This window comes from Macadamia integrifolia, chromosome 10, assembly GCF_013358625.1.
Source record: "Macadamia integrifolia cultivar HAES 741 chromosome 10, SCU_Mint_v3, whole genome shotgun sequence".
NCBI lineage: Eukaryota > Viridiplantae > Streptophyta > Magnoliopsida > Proteales > Proteaceae > Macadamia > Macadamia integrifolia.
In genome coordinates this window covers 14,241,569-14,258,774 of record NC_056566.1, presented here as the reverse complement: position 1 = coordinate 14,258,774, position 17,206 = coordinate 14,241,569, and the positions used below count along the sequence as shown (strand labels likewise).

At 38.4% G+C, this 17,206-nt stretch overlaps 2 protein-coding genes across 8 annotated transcripts in view; both read right to left on the bottom strand.

The window, feature by feature from the left end:
- Nucleotides 1–7,672, bottom strand: part of LOC122090529 (uncharacterized protein YNL011C) — a 56,848-nt gene extending 49,176 nt beyond the window's left edge. For all 6 annotated transcript variants that reach the window (XM_042660156.1, XM_042660154.1, XM_042660155.1 and 3 more), the window contains exons 1-4: nucleotides 7,455–7,672; nucleotides 4,541–4,657; nucleotides 4,274–4,406; nucleotides 867–963 (exon numbers count right to left, since the gene is read on the bottom strand). In XM_042660156.1, coding sequence (XP_042516090.1) covers nucleotides 867–963; nucleotides 4,274–4,406; nucleotides 4,541–4,657; nucleotides 7,455–7,647 — 540 coding nt within the window. In that variant the 5' untranslated portion in view covers nucleotides 7,648–7,672. The remainder of the gene's footprint in view (nucleotides 1–866; nucleotides 964–4,273; nucleotides 4,407–4,540; nucleotides 4,658–7,454) is intronic.
- A 2,390-nt stretch (nucleotides 7,673–10,062) lies between these two features.
- LOC122091711 lies at nucleotides 10,063–16,474 on the bottom strand. Of its 2 annotated transcripts, none has more exons than XM_042661795.1 (6): nucleotides 16,234–16,474; nucleotides 12,710–12,916; nucleotides 11,492–12,353; nucleotides 11,164–11,268; nucleotides 10,789–10,943; nucleotides 10,063–10,625 (listed from the first exon to the last, which is right to left on the bottom strand). In XM_042661795.1, the coding sequence occupies exons 2-6, from the start codon at nucleotides 12,809–12,811 to the stop codon at nucleotides 10,419–10,421; spliced, it is 1,431 nt and encodes a 476-aa protein (XP_042517729.1). In that variant the 5' UTR covers nucleotides 12,812–12,916; nucleotides 16,234–16,474; the 3' UTR covers nucleotides 10,063–10,418. The 2 variants fall into 2 exon arrangements, with proteins under 2 accessions (XP_042517729.1, XP_042517728.1); XM_042661794.1 differs by having other exon boundaries at nucleotides 11,348–12,353; nucleotides 16,234–16,471.
- Between the last annotated feature and the right edge of the window lie 732 nt (nucleotides 16,475–17,206).

Here is a 17,206-nt window from a genome sequence, read left to right as displayed (position 1 = left end):
AAAAAAAAAAAAAAAAAAAAAAATGGTTTTAGAGAAAGAACTTTACCTTCCTTATTCTTTGAATGTATAGATCTTCTTGTAAGAGTCCAATGGAAGTCAAAGAGTGTGATGATGTGGTTAATTAGAGGATGGAAAGAGTGTTTTCCTTCAAAATAGGCTCCTTGAACCGAAACCACCGAGATAGCAGAGACATCGACTCTGTCTCGACAAGATGGAGTATTTATAACCCATAGGTTGTACCATTTTGGCAAGATACCGAAATGGTACCGGAATTTCAACCGAAATGTTGTACAACCCTTAATTCGTACATAGTTTCGTTTCAGTAAAAAAAAAAAAAAACCACCGAAATTCCGAAATTTTGCCGAAATTTCGCCGAGATTTCGAACCATGCTTCCAAGAATACCCTTGTCTCTATGAAATGATTTATTCCTTCACTTGTTATTCCTATGGTGAGTCCCATTAATTACAAAATTGCCATTCTTTGTTAGAACTTTAAGTTATTTACAAAACTGCCATTTAGTTGAAGTTTTAGTTCAATACAAACTGCTTTTTGTTATTGTCATTGTTTATTGATTGTCCAAGTGGGCCCTAAGTAATCCAATTTCAGTCCTTGGAAATCGGATCTGCATTACATTATCATCTAAAATTAGCAAAACCTCACCATCCGTTTATAGGAAGGGTGGAAAAACCAAAATAATTAGTGGAATCAGCAAAGGATAGGGTCCAAATAAACATCAGCAGATTCAATCTAGGTAATTTTGCATCCATGAATGACAAAAGGAACAGAAAAGATTACCTGTAAATTCAATAGTGACTAGTATACAATCACAAATTGTCATCAGACTAAGAGCGGCAGTGTTGAATACCTGATTTTGAAAATAAACCAGAAAAGCTTGAATTGTTTCCCTGTAGGGTTTTGATACATCTTTCCATAAAGAATGCTCTCCATCTACAATTTTGTACCTGCAAAATTTTCAACCCAGCACACTAATTCTCAATACTCCCACCATTGTAATACCTAGCAACCCAACTAAATATTTTCATAGAGGAATAACTAAAAGCTCCTAAATGGATGACATTAGCTTAAGCAAAATGTAGTGTACTGTACTAAAAAAAATTCCTCATAGGCAGTTGAAATAATTAAAAGAAGGGGCATGATATACTTGGTACTAAGTCAAAATTGTATTGGTCAACAAGGGGTCCCTGATCAATACATGATTTTAGATGTCATAAGATCACTCACAATATTATTCCCTAGGAAGAAACCCGAAGATAAACTTTAACAGGTAAGCTAAAGGCCAAATAAAAAATATAAATGAAAAATAAGTTGAAAATGTGAGTGGCTTTAAGTGTAAGGACCAATACTTAAACCCCCCCCCCCAAAAAAAAAGGGGGAGAAAGTAAATGAGTCATTACAATGTACAAAGAGAAAATTGATCGCATAAACAGTAGCAAATAATATTTATCAGGGTCACTAGATTACAATGTTACTTAGAAAATGTAAATAGTTAAAATATAAGTATCAAGAAATGCCATCCAAGATTAATAACTCTTTGATTCTTGAACAGTCATTGAAGGTTTTCCCTGCCTGAAACCTTCCTTTCTCTTTGCCTTAAGATTGTGTAAGGTTTGAGAGAAACATGGTGGTAAATCAAGGAGCAAGTAGACGTGGCGACAGGGAACTTCCCCCTCTTTACTGTTAAATGGTACAAAGCAACTGTGTTGTAAATGGGAAACAAGTGTGAATATTGAAAGCAACCTCTATTTAACTGGCAGATGGTTACAAACCTTGTTTATCGCTGACATACATCACATACCAGACGTTGAGTTTGACAATCTCATTGTTCTAAACCTGCTAAACTAGGAAACTTCCATATCCACCTGATGAGGAAATAATAATTAGGGAAGAGATATGCTGTTAATGTAGAACTAGGATTGACAAGTCAAGTAGTCCCAAAGCTGCAGGACACTTCTCAAAGAACAACCAACAATCAAGGTATAACTGCAATATAACATATTAGAACTAAGGAAGAAAACAGATCTGTAAATCAGAGTTTCGAATCCAGAAACTGGAATTTATGAGATCAGAATATAACCCAGATTAAAGGACTAAATCAGATATAGGAATAGGGTCATAACAGATCATAAATTGTGAACAAACATCCATAGAAATCAGAAACAACCAGATGTATCTATCAATCTCAGAAAATAGAACAGATTAGGTCAAAATATCCAATCGGGCAGAACTGTGGGTGATTTGTGTAGCAGACCAACCAGTGGTCTGATGGGGCCCAAACTGAGATCTAACCACCTTCAGATGGGGCCTAACACTCGACCAAAAGATGGAGAAAACCATGTGGTTGAAAGCCCTTGAATCAGGGATGGATTTGGGAACAATAAAGAGAGTTTCAGAACTGGAAAATAGAAAATACCGCAGATCAATAGTGTGGTTTACCTGGGATGAATTGAGATGGAATTTGATACCTTGGAGTACTTGAAAACAGTAAGAGAAAAGATAACAAAGTAGAACAGGACCTCTTGAGCTTCCCACCATAGAGAGTCAATTGGATCAAACACCAATTCCATCAGCCTTGATCAAACACAAGACAACTCTTCATGGGGAAGACAATAGTAGCAGCCATTTATAATGTTGATGGGGGAGGGAATTACAAAATAGAATAGTCCTTAAAGGAAACCTTAATTTAGTCTCCTAATACAATACTTACTAAAAACTGAAATTAGGAACTAACTGAATTAGAAACTAGCTAAAAAAGGAAACTAACTACTAATAACTTGACTCAACTAATAACTTACTCCTAAGAAAACAAATATAACTTAAATTAAACCCAACTAAAAAGGAAACTAATGAAAAATGAAACAAACAAGTTATTCCCGTATGCAACCTTAAAGCCTCTAGTTTAGACCCATAAAAGTGGCCCATTACACTCAAAACCACATGGACCAAAGGCCCAATACATTTACAACCCAACCCTAGACTTATTCCTAATAAAACAAGCTTACTTTCGTGAAGAATCTGCATCAGCTGTCCATCCGCATTCCCCACACCCAGACACAGCCCTAGTTTCAGGGGGAGGGGCATCAATTCACAGCTCCCTTGAAACCAGGGGCAGTGTTTGCGCGTGGGGAATGTGAACGGACAGCATTCTTTCCCCCTAATAATTATTATTAGGGAAAAGTTCCCACAATGCCGGAGTGTGGAGGAATATGCACGTACACTCACATAATTAGCCATGAGGCTCACACTAACATTCTCTCTCCTCAATTAACAAATGGTCCCCCTACTGAACGAATTCAATCCTGCCCTCTCATTGTTGTGGTTTCACACTCTGGCGCCATAGGAAACCTCTGCCCTTGTTATTAATATAACAACAACAAAAACAAAGAGGGAGAAGTTACTTACACAGCACATCAAGGTAGCTTGCCTTGACAGACCACCATTATTCAGCCACCTTGAGGGCTCCTATGGTCAAACTGGCCATTTAGATAGGGATATACCCCTTACGACTGAAGTTTCAAGTCTCTTCACCTCATGGTCCACCATGTAGTTTCAGCCATATGAATCAAAGTCTCCAGAATAATATCGTTATGCCACACAGAAAGCATTCCTTAACCTTACCAGACGGAAAGATGTAATGAGGAAGATATTTGGACTATCAAGGAAACGTTAACAATGAGCTATGCTTAGGAGCGCAAGCAGCATTATTTGAGCTAATAAAAGGAGCAGTAAATAAAGTCTAATGATTTCTATTTTTGGGGTGTCTTAATTTAACTTTGACTAGGAGTGTCGGGGTGTTGATGTATAGTTCTTCTGTAACTGGCAAAGGTAAAAAATGTTATTAGACTATTTATTTTCAGCTTTAATGAACATTACTGTTCTATCCAAAAAAGTCGTGCATTGAGCAAGAAGACCACCATCTGCTTCTTTGCATCCAGAAGTGTCCTGTGTCCCATATAAATCTCAATGAACTTATTACTACCTACAAAATAATCTAGGATTCGTTTCAATTCTGAGTGGGACTTCTCTTTCCATTGCAAGGAGAAAACATGCACTTGATTCTTGTATCGGCACTACATCCATAATGGTGTAACAAGGTAACATGTACAACAACAACAACAATAAACTCAGCCTTATCCCAGCTTAATGAGGCCGGCTAAATGGATCCATACAAAATAGAATGACAAGGTAGCATGTGCTATTTCTAAATGGAGTATCAGAACGAAAGCACTCATACAGAAAATCTGTTAAAAGTACCATTCTAATTTGGCTTCTAAAGCATCAAGAGGTAAGCGGTGACCAAGCAATCTTCGCACAGCTAGAGCTTCAGAAGTACTTTCATCTGACAATCTTAAACATCTTGACCTTATGTCTCCAACAGCAGGACCACCTACAACATACGTCCAATTGTTTTCTATTAACCATGGGTATATGGACTCCTCTTCAAGAAATAGAAATGAACCGCAGAAAACTACTTGAACTGGAAAGAAAAATAAAATGATAACCCACAAATTTTTAACATACCAAGCACTCGAACAATCTCAGCTGTACTTCCTCCATCATCAGAGACAGGGAGAACATGTGAAACACGAGTTGTTAACTTTTTCAACTCTTCCACAACACCATTAAATGCAGTTCCACCTGAACCAATATCAAGCTAATTATAATGTGTTTCTTGTTCTTTGTAAAAATAATTGGAAGAAAAAAAAAAGGTAGCAATTCCAACAGAAAATTTTAATCCACATCTCAAATTTAGCTTCAAAAGATATTAGAACAGGATCAAATATTGAATACATTTCCACCAGCCAGTTAGGTCTCAGCATGGTTTAAAACTATTTTGTTATGGAAAAGAATTTTCTAGCACAAGTTATTCCATTAACTTATGAAGGAATTAAGAATTAACACAAGACCAGAATCTCCATCCTTTAACTTCAGAGTTAAAAATAAAAGGGTTCTCTTAGAATTTAGGAAGACCAAGAGAACAAAGAGGGGAAGGGGGAGGGAGTTAAACAGTACTTGTACAATTCTGGTGAAGCATAACATCTCAAATAAGATTATTTTACAAAACCTCAATGCCTTCAACCTTCAGCACACTCTCTGATGCAAATCTTATCACAAGGGATGAGGAGGACCACCTGTGGCTGTAAGAGAGCTGATGCAAATCCAAGGTACTCTAAACACTACAAACGCACAGGAGAAGAAATCAGTCCAAGGATAAGAACTGATGTGGCCCATCGGCTGCAGTACTCAAAGTTCAAGTTTGGACCAGTTTTGGGCCTAAATTGTACCCACAACTCAGGCTAGGTTTGGTCCATCGGTTTGGGTTATTTAAGGTGTATTCTTTTCTTTTAGTAGTGCTTCCAGAAGGTCAGACAGGTGTCCTACATTCCAGATTTAGTTTCTATATGTTCTTGCATAGTTTTTATTTTGAAGAGAGACTAAGTTGTAAGGGATTCCTCCTACCATACATATATTGGTCATTATGGAAGTTATACATAAAAGGAGAGGGGACACAGACCCTCCAACATTTTGACAATTGAAGGTTCTATGCAACTAATTGCTGTGAGATGCAATAGTGACCTTGGTGGGAAGCCACGTGGACTGGTGAGATGCTGGTTGACTTCTATGTGGAAAGCCTAGTCCATTTCCCTTTTCTCTCTCTCTCTTTTCTTCCTCTTCTTAAAGGTAAGATTTATCCCTTACTTGCACCAAGTGCATATTAGTTTTATCTCCTATTCTCTTTTGATCTACGACTTTCTATTCTGTCCTTTAATCTCTTGTTGCCTTCTCCTTAGTTTCAGATCATATCCTAGTGCAGAAACAACCACCACATCAACCCATAAAACCTCTAAAAATGGCAGTTCATTGCTTTCCGTTGGTTATCCTGTGGCAGCAACTAATACCATTAGTTTCATTTTTTTTGCTCTTTTAGTTTCTATTAGTATTTCCTCTTCTAACTTTGATCCTTAGTTAGTAATTTCATTCCCCACTTCCTAATTTTGATTTCACTTGCTATTCTTCAAATTAGTTCCTGTTTTATGTTGTTATTAATCATAAGTTTCTAATTTTTAACAACTTTCTATTTTCTTAACTCTTTCAATCTGACCATCAGATTCATTTCTTGTTTGGAAAAGTCAATCCTCACAACTAACAGGCCAATCAACCAGGGTTGTAACCAGATTTGATCACCCTAAACCAGGTTGCTGGTTGTTTTTATTTATTGGGGTTATTAAAGGCCTGTGGCTCTAGATCTTCTAGGCTATTGGTTCCCAACCTATGGGTAATTATTTAGCCATTACTCTCTCTTCTTCTGATATGAAGTAGAAGGTGAAATAATGGCTCAAGAATTTTCATTATTCTTGAACTATAACAAAATCACACTTTACATACAAAGGAAATAATCCAATAAAAAAAGTAGGAAAAAAAAAACCAAGGTTTCAAAGATTGATCAAGTAACTTAAGACTAATCCCCAAGAATGAATTGTTTTGTTGGTGTTTTCTAGCCCTACTGGTAGAAGTGATTTATCAACCCCAAGGAGGGCTATAAAGGGATTGAAGATCACTCTTGTGAATGTATACCCTCATTGAAGGTGACTCTAAGACCGTGATTATTTGGCTAGAAGCCCATTCTAGTGGGGCTCGAACATATTTGCATCTTATTAGGAAGGCCAAGTCATGGGGAAGGGGGTTGGATTGGAGGGTTCTGCGCTGGTGGACTCATTGTCTAAAAAATTTGTTTTGTAACTGACATCTCTTCTTTATACATATATTCTTCTATTTGGAAGGGGGAGACTTTATTTACCAAATTTTCAAGCATAAGTTCAAGTATATCAGCTCACCCAGCATTACAGGTTATATACTACACATTGTAGGGTGGATCGTTATCAGTTCAACGGTGGTATGGTGATCAGGGTCTATGGGAACACAATGCCAATTGGTCATATCACACACAAAAAAAAAACAAAAAAAACAAAAAACTTTTCCTGCCCAATGACCAGTGGTTCCATGGGAATTGGATGAAAATGACAATGAGGATGCAAAAAGAGCCAAGAGACCCACACGAAGAAAACCAAATGTACTGACTTGCATTGAAGAACATCACCTTCCGGTCGTTGTCTCCAAAGATTTCAAGAGGCGAGCAGGTCAGAGATCAGCAAATAGAAGAAGATCAAATTTTTCGTGCTAGCATTAGACAACATCAGGATTATAAAGGGATACTTAGACATTTAATTTCTCCTTTCTATTGCACCGAAAATTTAAATTTGTTTCGTTTTCTTTTCCTATTTTCACCATACTATCGATTCTCATTCGCCTAGTTCGTTCTGCATTCTAAAGCTTGAAATCCCTTATTCACTTGCACACCCAAGAAGACAAAAAACGAAGAAAAGGGAAAATTAGAGGGCAGGGCAAGTTGAGGTTAAAGATGGGAAGTACAGACCTGAGAAAACAAGCAAGGAACGTTGCTTAGGATTTGCAGAGGATTGAGCATGGATAGCTGACGAGCGCGTAGCCATGAAGAGGGATCTGGAAACGGAAGGAACCTTGGAACCAAAGTTACCTAGTGGAACAGTTGACGCATTACATATGGTGTTACCCAAACAACCGTCCGCCATAGTCCCGCGAAAGCTCATTAACCACCCGAAAAAGATCCACCAGTGTCCGCCGTAAAAAGTATACGGCAACCACTGAACCAAGTGTCCTTGTATTTGGTAAATGACGAGACTGCCCTTTCCTATAGTCACCCAGCGCCTAGGGGTGCAGAAGGGGTTGGGGTGTCAATCGATCAGGCCAGGCCGGTCTCGGTCGGGCCTAGCCAGGCCTGGCAGGCCTATTTTTTCAGACCATGACCTATCTATTTAAGAAAATTCGGTCTCGGTCTGTTCCATGTTGGGCTTGGTTGGGTTTCGAGCTCTAATCGGGTTTATCCGAATCAGGCTAATTGGACTATAATCTGGCATAAACAGGATAATGTACCAATGAAACCTTAAAGGGTCTTTATTTTTCTTAGATTTAAGATACTTTAATTTATTTTGTTAAATAATCAATAATTTTGAAAATATATTACAATTAATAATTAATAAAAATATCAATACATACCTTATTCTATCCCAAAAAAATCAAAATATTTATATAAATGGTCGGGCTAAACGTGTCAGTTCGAGTGGGGCTTGTAAACAGGTCGGGCTGGTCTGGAGGCCCATCGGGCTTACCCCTTGCATCATGTACTACCTATTTATAAACTGACTGGGCTTAGGCCCAACACGTTTATTAATCGGGCCAATCCAAGTCAGGCCATAATGTGTCGGGTTCGGTCGGCCCTACTGGTGTAGAATTGGAATTGACACCCCTACACAAGGGTGTCAATTTCAAACCGAATCCGAATACTGAATCCAAAACCAAGCCGAATTCATCGAACCAAACCGAAACAAATTTATTCGGTTCAAATTCGGTTTGAATATGTGAGTATGCTCCTCGGTTTTAGTTTAGGTTATAAGAACTGTTGGTTCGAACCGAAACCGAACCTATTGACACCCTTACCAGGTGCAATTGGGACTGGCGAGGCCAATCCTGTCCTAGCACCTGACCCAAATAGTGCATAGGTTGGGCCAAGGCTGATTTTCAAGTTTGGGATGGGTCCTGGGCCAAGGCCTCGGTCTCTGCTATATATATATATATATATATATAGACATAATTCATCATACCTCATTTTGTCATGCCAGAGCAGGCTTAGGTGATGATGATCAAGGTGTTCCAAAATATTGCAAGACTCATTATTTATAGCTCTGAAAGTTCATGATGCCTCTCCTTAGGATGACTTTTGAATGAAAATGACTAAAAATTTTTTTTTTTTAAATTATCATAAATATGATTGTTTTATGTAAGTGAGACCTAGCTCGAACTAGAAAAATAATAATAAAAGATGGGGGGGGGGTGTTAGCCTTAGTTCAAGGTCATACTTGAACCAGGCCCAAAACCTAGGGTTAGCCCAAGCTAGCCATATAAACTAACTCGGGCCGGCATCCAAAGAGTATCCATGGATGTCGTTGACTACTCCTGTTTCCTTAAGGAGTGCTCCTTGTTTTTCTTCGCTTCCCCTCGGGGCTTTTTTTTTTTTTTTTCTTCTCATATGGTAATGAATAAATTATTCATCAACGGGAAAGAAAAAAAAAAAAACATTTTGTTTTAGCAAGAATTATATCTTTACATATTGGAGTCTTGTAGTTATGGTTATTGGAAATTTATTTTTATTATTATTATTTTATTTTTATTTTTTGTGAAATTTTCATGAATCGTATAGTGAAGGAACCTTACAACCATCAATGACCATAAACATCCAATTGATTGAGCCACTAGCTCCAAAAAAGCTACCAATGTGCCTAACGTCCCCCATTAAACATAACATATATCTTACATTCTTGCCCAAAAGAAGAAAAAAAAAACATTGATGGAAGCTAAGATCTTCTTCAGGAGAAAACAATCAAACTAAACTGATCATGGATGAATCCTATATCAAATCGCTTCCAAGAACGCGAACACCAGTTAAAAACTTGGAACATTGCAAGGCTCCCTCACCTTATTGTAGAAATATGCTCACCCAACAGTGTACATATCAAGGCAAGGGAAGCTATTAACAGAGGTACAGAGGAAGCATACCATCCACGTGAGATTGCAACCACCTGTGCATGCCTGGGCTCTCATGCGTACCTTTTCTTCTGATGTTTGTTAGATTGTGACATTTCATTTTCATGGATAGAAGGGTGTCCAACTCTAAAGTAGAGCATTTGCTAAATATCCAACCAAGAATACTGTTTACCAAACCCTTCAGTACATAAATAATAATCCCTGCCACAATGTTCAAAAATTAATCTGTACCAACCCATGTATAGTACTCAAAAGACTCATTTGCAAATTATCATACTCTCTACTAATGGAACAGAGGCAATTAATTCAATTTTAATGGCATTAAGCATATAGTTCACCCCAACAGTTCTTTTGATTATGAAATGAAAAAAGCCCACCAGCTAGAGTAGATTAGCAACAACGCATTGATCAAGCAAAATTACCACAGCTCAATAACAATAGGCAACAGCAAAGATTTGACTAGAAACAGACTGGGCAGCATATCCTGCCCTCCAGAATTGTCATAGTACCAGTTCTGCACCCCAACCACTGGGGGTTGTGGCAATTTTATGGAAGATATATTACTCTAATTTCTTCATTAGACCTAATGGATTTACTGTCTACCTTGTTTTACCCTACACCACTTCAACACTGTACTATAAAATGGCACTTTGGCCACAATTATTCATATAGACTGGCATCATCTTCATAACCTTACTTTTAACAGATGGCTGCAGAAAGTGTTGTTGGTTGGTTATTTACAGCATATTTCCCATTTTATCTACAGAATTTCCCAGTCAGAATCGCAAAAATCTTGAGTTGGAAATTTCTTTGAGTCCAAGCCCCTAGAGAGAGTGGATATTTGGAAACTTCCTGCTCTTTGATTGTTGGTTCCTGTAACAACGTCACCACACAAAAGTTCTAGCCGCTCATACTCCTGTTTCTTTCCTGATCTGATCCTCGAAGCAAAAGCATCACGAAGTTTTTTCTGGAGACAGGAAAATATTACCAGTTACTGCCTGTAGGCATATGTCTGCTCATATGTCTGTGCACACGTGCATGCATCACACATATACAAGGGGGCTTGGGGGGGGAGAGAGAGAGAGAGAGAGAGAGAGAGTGTGTGTGTGTGTGTGTGTGTGTGTCTGTACCTTGTATGATCTGTTCTTGACTGTCCTCTGGGAAACAAAGTGAAGTTCATCGACATCCACCAATACACAACTTTCCTCAAGGTTCACATGATGACACGCATCCATGGCTTCCTCATCTGACCTGGCAGCAGCATTGCCTTCAGCCATTTTTGTTCCTGTCACAACTTGACTGAGTTAATACATCCCAAAATAACAAACCCATAAAAGCTGCATTGAGAAATGAATAACATCAATGATAAACCTTAGAGATAAAACGCAACAAAATGCAATTGCAATAGAAGTACAGGAGAAACAGAAAGAAATATAAAGAAAAGAGGAAGAACAGAGAAAATTTCGGGGGCTGGTGGAAGGTTTGCATTTCTTTGAAACCTTTACCAGTGTCTAGAGGGGGCAGGATGGCATCTAATTCAGTACAATCATTGTAATGTTCTTTCCCGTTACCACACAATGAAGATATTGTCTCGTAAGTTTTGGAATTGTCTGCACAAGCAAAAGTTGACAGAGTTCAATAACAGAAGTTAGGAAACAAGCAAACACAATACAGGAAAAGGACCGTCACCATTTAATTCTATCAGTGGAATGCTTCCGGAAGGAGTCAGTCCAATTCCTGCTTCATTTTCAAAGAATGAAGCTGGAAGAACCAAAGATGCTGAAGAAGCAAATGAAGCATCAGAAATACACTCAGTTGCATCTAAAAGCGCACTACAAATCTTCCCCGTTCCTTGGGTGGAATTACATTGCGCGGCATCAACTAAAGTGAGGGTGGACATTGTAGCTGTAGTATTACATGTTCTGTCATTATTTTCATTGTGGAGTCCAGTTAATAACGATACCCCACTGAAATCATTCCCTGAAGGAGCAATTCCTTCCAAAACCTTAGAAGAAGACAGTTTATCCTCTACAGTAAATTCTTCAGCCCCAAATTTTAGCTTTCCAGATAACACAGAGCTATCTTCATTTTGTTCTATAGTTAAGTCAGTATCTGTTCCTTTAATGGGATCTTCAGAAGCTGGAGGCAAAGGGACTATAGTTGGGAATACCCTGAAAGATGATCCACGACTCAAATTTTTCCCCAAAACCAATTCCTTAACCAGAGGTGACTCCTCTATAGGATTCTCATCAATACCTTCCTTTGGCTTCTCAAGATCTTCAAAAGATGGAGGCAAAGGGACTATATTTGGGAATACCCTGAAAGATGATCCACGACTCAAATTTTTCCCATTAGAGGCAGCTTTTTCCAATTCCTTGACCGGAGGTGACTCTATAAGATTCTCATCGATACCTTCCTTTGGCTTCTCAGGATCTTCAGAAGATGGAGGCGAAGGGACTATATTTGGGAATACCGTGAAAGATGATCCATGGCTCAAATTTTTCCCATCAGGGGCAACTTTTTTAAATTCCTTGACCGGAGGCGACTCCTCTATAGGATTCTCATCGGTACCTTCCTTTGACTTCTCAGGATCTTCAGAGGATGGCGGAAGAAAATCTTCCATAAGTTCAGCATAAAACTTTTTAACACTTACACCAACCGACTGCACTTGATTTTCAACATACTTAGTTGTTTCCTGACCAAGAAAGCAATTCAACCATGGTTAGGAAACAACAGCTCCACCAAGAGAATCTGTGATGTAGATGAAACAAGGGCAAGCCACCAATACTATAGTGCAGACAATAGAATCTGCATCACATGGCACACAACCATGCATGCATAAAGAGGGTTACTGTGCTTGCACATACGTGGATTACAACTACTGTCTAAAGATTATATACACATAAAACTCAGACCATCACCCTCAAAGAAACAAGACAAAGTGGCAGGGAGAATTCTGTTGCCACAAGAATATGCCCAGGGCTTTTTTATAATTGTGTGTGTGTGTTGCTTGTGTATTGGTTTGGGAAGGGGAGGGGTTTAGATACATACCTGGCACACAATATCTTCCACTTCCAGGCACATAGTTTCAAACTTCTGATACAAGTTCCCAACCCAAGTTATACCTTTACATTTCGAATCCATGTTGGACATAATTACACCTCAGTGATATAACGTCTCAAACTTCCTCCAGGTTCCTGGATATATGACCCAGGCCAATTTCTTCAATGCTTACTCCAACATGGTGATATTCCTTCCCTGCAGACATTAGAAGAAAGTGTCAAGACTTGCATGAAAGGGATTTTCTAACTGGCAGGTTAAGAATAACACTCAAACGAGGGTACAGGCCTGAGTTTGTTCAAATTTAGGGCAGGCCCAAGTCTGGCCCATTTTAAAACCTGAAAACGTTATCCACCCACTAAATTTGAGGGATTGAATCTCCCTATGCAATGACTTGTTTCCATAAAAGGTACCCCACAATACAGAATAAGAGCTCAGAACAATCGGGTGGGACTCATAAATTTTCAAGAGCGCATTGGGCAAGAAACAGTTTACTGGCTGCTGAAAAGTCTGTGGTTTTGTTTAAGTTTTCACATAAGCTCAAGTTTCAGGCTGCTTCATGGCAGGGAGATGGTGTTCAACAACAATAAAACAAAGTCAACACCATTAGAGGTCCTTAAGAACATCACACCCCAAAATAAACAACATAATTGCAGTAACATAAGAAATAATTATGCCATTTTTCTAATTTAGCAAAGTAGTTTGAACGAATGCCTAACTGGCTCAATTCAACTCCATATTTCTGTTGATTAGGCTCCATAATTAAAAGGATTTGGACTCTGGAGTTGTTAAAGATTTCAGGAGAAAAAGATTATACGTAAAGCTGAGATTGGTTCATGACTATTAGGTAACTAACTTTAAATATAACTAGAAAGGACAACAAAGACAAGATCCTCATCAAATAAATCTTGAATTATCAACAATGACCCATCAAAAATTGGTTGGCATTTTGCTATACAAGATTTCCCCCACTAATAGGAAGTTATTAACCCTAAAAACTATCAGAACTTCAACACTCAATGATGTAAGACACCTTCTCCAATTAGGTCTACTTTTGGCATCCACATACTACTCTTTTTTATTCTTGGGGGTATTCAAGGACAAAAGTTCAAAGATTCTAGTGACCTTTATATGCTGCAACCAATAAAAAGAAGCCACAAATATCCCACAAGGCATTAGGAAAAAGAAAAAGAAAAAGAAAAAGATCACATTTGTGCTGTTGGATGTTGATAAAATGATAAAGAAAACAATAATCCCTTCTATAGCCTCATAAAGGAATATGCAGGTAGATTTAAGTTACCTGTGATAAAATAAGCCACAAACAACCACAAGAAAAATAAAAGAGAAAGGACAAACAAACCCTAAGAATAGATAAAGAGCAGTTTTAATAACAGAACCACCCTTTACTTTCAAGTTAATCATAGAGGCTTAAAAATTTATCAAACAGTTATCAATTAAAATATTCCAACCAACATGAGTCTCTACTCTGTTAATTTCAAGCATAAATCTACAGAAACCACTAGCATGGCAGGGCACCGTGAAAAACCAGTAATAGGTGACCCTGTTCAGCTTAAGGACCAGATATGGAAGAAACACGTCGAACCTAGCAAGACCCCACAGAAACTCACCATTATAGAATGATGACCTGGGAATTTGAACTGGAAAGACATAGGGAAATTTATTTCAGACATTTGTAAAATTATACATGAAATCTTTCAGCTGATAGTGATTGACACCAAACCAATGGAACCGGGGGTTGGGGGGGAGGCTAGTAACTATAAAGGATTACAGAAAATCATGCTAACTATTGTTTAAGCTGTATCGTTCTTGGCATGAGAGGATGTGCAGAAATAAGGCGGACAGAACACAGAAATTTATGCACATAACGAATGCATGTAAATACTTGTATTGCCAAGCAGGTAGTCACATTGAGATGAATTAGCAAATGATGTGCATACAGTCTCAGTCATTCCAAGAGGGAGTTTGTATACTTTCATCAGCACTGTCATGTTGCAAGTCTTTCTATGAGTTCACAATGCAGGGGGGGGGGACTTTTATATGATTGCCTGATTTAGTGTGTGTGTGTGTGTGACAGAGCCAGAATAAGAAGTGCCATTCAATGAGTGAGTCCTCATTCTTTGTTCCAGGAACAGATGTTGACATGCCATGTTAAACCATCAGACTTCAGCACAATCAATGAAATATGCCATTGCATTTGGATACAGGATCTTTATAAGTCAGTAACAAAAGAAATATCATATACAACACCTATAATGTGCAAATAGGAGCATAATGGATTTGAATATTCCTTTTCATTTTACTTCTTTGTTATAAAGGGAGAAAAGGTGGCTATTTGGGGCAAAGCTATAGTAAAAATTGTACATTCTACTCAGAATCATGGGAAAGATTCTTGTGACAAGTGTGGTTCTGACTCCAATAAAACACCATTGTTCAATTTATCTATCTATATCTGCACAGTTGTTCGATTCTAATGGTTGACACTCCAATTCAAAAATGCCAAAGGTTTAGACTGGCCCAGTGCAAACAATAAAAGGCAGACTTTTGCAGTAACAAGATAATGCAGTGTTGTGCAACAAAAGATAAGTGATGGAAACTACTCTAGAATTACATGGGGATGAATTTTGTTAAAGACAAAGGAAAGACCTCACATATGCCCAGGAAAGAAACAAAATGCATTTCTGCTGAACGGCAAATATAATCACCTTGCTAAGTGAACTAACAAAATAAGTCAAACCAAAGACCAAGCAGCCAAAATTTTGGCCCAGTAACTACTGTAGTGCTTAGATGCTTGTCCCAGATATTCCATGATAATGGTTCTAATGTTCCCCTAAGTCTCAAAAGCATAACTAGAAACATTACACCTCCTAAACTGAACTCCCCCAAACCACCCCCCCCCCACAAAAAAAAAAAGATGGATTGGAGAGAGAGAGAGAGAGAGAGAGAGAGAGGAAGAGGATTAATCATGAAGACTTCTCAATAGAAAATACCCAAGAATCATCCCACATCAGTTTAGATAAAACCAAACGCAATGTCGGAGAGCAAAATTCTCAAGCTCCATGAAATTCCTCTATACTTTTTTTTTTTTTTCTGCAATAGGTTGTTCACTATTGTGAATAACCTAGAACGAGACACTCCTCCAAATTTATTGGGTTGGACTACAAGTCAAAACTAAACATATAAGCATAATCTAAACCTATCTCTCGCCTAGCCGTTCAAAGAATAACCATGATCAGACCTAGGCAACTAGTTTGCAACATGTATAAACGAACCATCTCCGACCCCCCATCCCACAAGCCGGGGACGCCTCTCGGTGGAAGAAGTGGGGTAAAAAAAATAGAAACCAAAACAGAGTAGAACAACAGACGAAAACCCAGTTCATGATCACAGGAAAATGGAAAACCCATCTCCGGAACAAGACAAAAAGCTAAATTCTTTCATAAAACCCCAAAAAAACTGGAAAAGAGAAGTAGAAAACTAAGGTTCAGCCAACTTACAGTCTGATAATCAAAACCCCGAAAGAAAAAAGCTTTGAAACCGAGGATAATCCACAAAATAAGACGAACTCAGAAAGCTTCTGAAAAACAGAACCCACAAGGAACAAAAGATAAAAGGCAAAACAAAGCAGCCAATTTTTAAAGAGTCCAACCCAAAGTGGAACACTAAATTACAGGAACCAAAATTGGAAATTATCATCGATAATTAATTTATGGAAAAAAGAAAATCGAAAAGGAAAATTGCAGGGGTCCACCATGCACCAGTATATGCGGCTTGGAGTTTTTGAGAAAAAAGGGAAATTCTAATATTGTTTATCGTACCGAGCACAAAGTAAATCCGTTATTTAGAGATTGAATCAGAGTAGGATTTTGGTTTAGCTTCTATTTGAGAAACACCTCTTCCTTATTATTTAAGGCGTACACGTGTTTCCCACTTCAAATTTGGCAATTTCAGTCCTAACCATGGAAGCAAGCTACCCTTCAAGTTTCCTTTTGAGAGATCCTTGGCCCTTAAGCCTGAGCCCTTGGTTCCTTTGTATCACAGCTCACATGACATTATCCCTAGAATAGAATGGTTCTTATCTTCTTGGATACCAAGTTTCTCATGAGATGAGATCCTAATTAAGTCTCACCTAGGGGTGAAAGTTTGGCATTGACAACCTGAACCTAAGTGGGGTTTGGGTCAAATTTTTTAACCTTGAGGGCAAGTTAGGGTTGAAAAATCCAACCTTAAATTAGAATTGGGTCGGGCTCGAGTTGAGGCCTCAACCCAACCCAGCCATGATAGTGTCAATTAGGGCCGGAGTTGGGTTAGAATGAACCAGCAGGGTTGGGTCTGAACATGAACCTAGTAGAGTCGGGTTGGGCCTGAGTTGAATTTTGAGGACCTGAGGTTAGGTTAGGGTTTTAAGAAACCCGGCCCAATCCGACCCTATTTCAACCCTACTCCCACCCATTAAGCTGAACACCTCTT

What these genes read in the sequence shown, in the direction of transcription:
- LOC122091711 (XM_042661794.1), bottom strand. Translation starts at nt 12,811, where the DNA reads ATGTCCAACATGGATTCGAAATGTAAAGGTATAACTTGGGTTGGGAAC. An exon ending in CCTGCCCCCTCTAGACACTG is followed by an intron (nt 10,944 to 11,163) that starts GTAAAGGTTTCA and finishes AAGTTGTGACAG; the next exon opens with GAACAAAAATGGCTGAAGGC. An exon ending in TCAAGAACAGATCATACAAG is followed by an intron (nt 10,626 to 10,788) that starts GTACAGACACAC and finishes TCCTGTCTCCAG; the next exon opens with AAAAAACTTCGTGATGCTTT.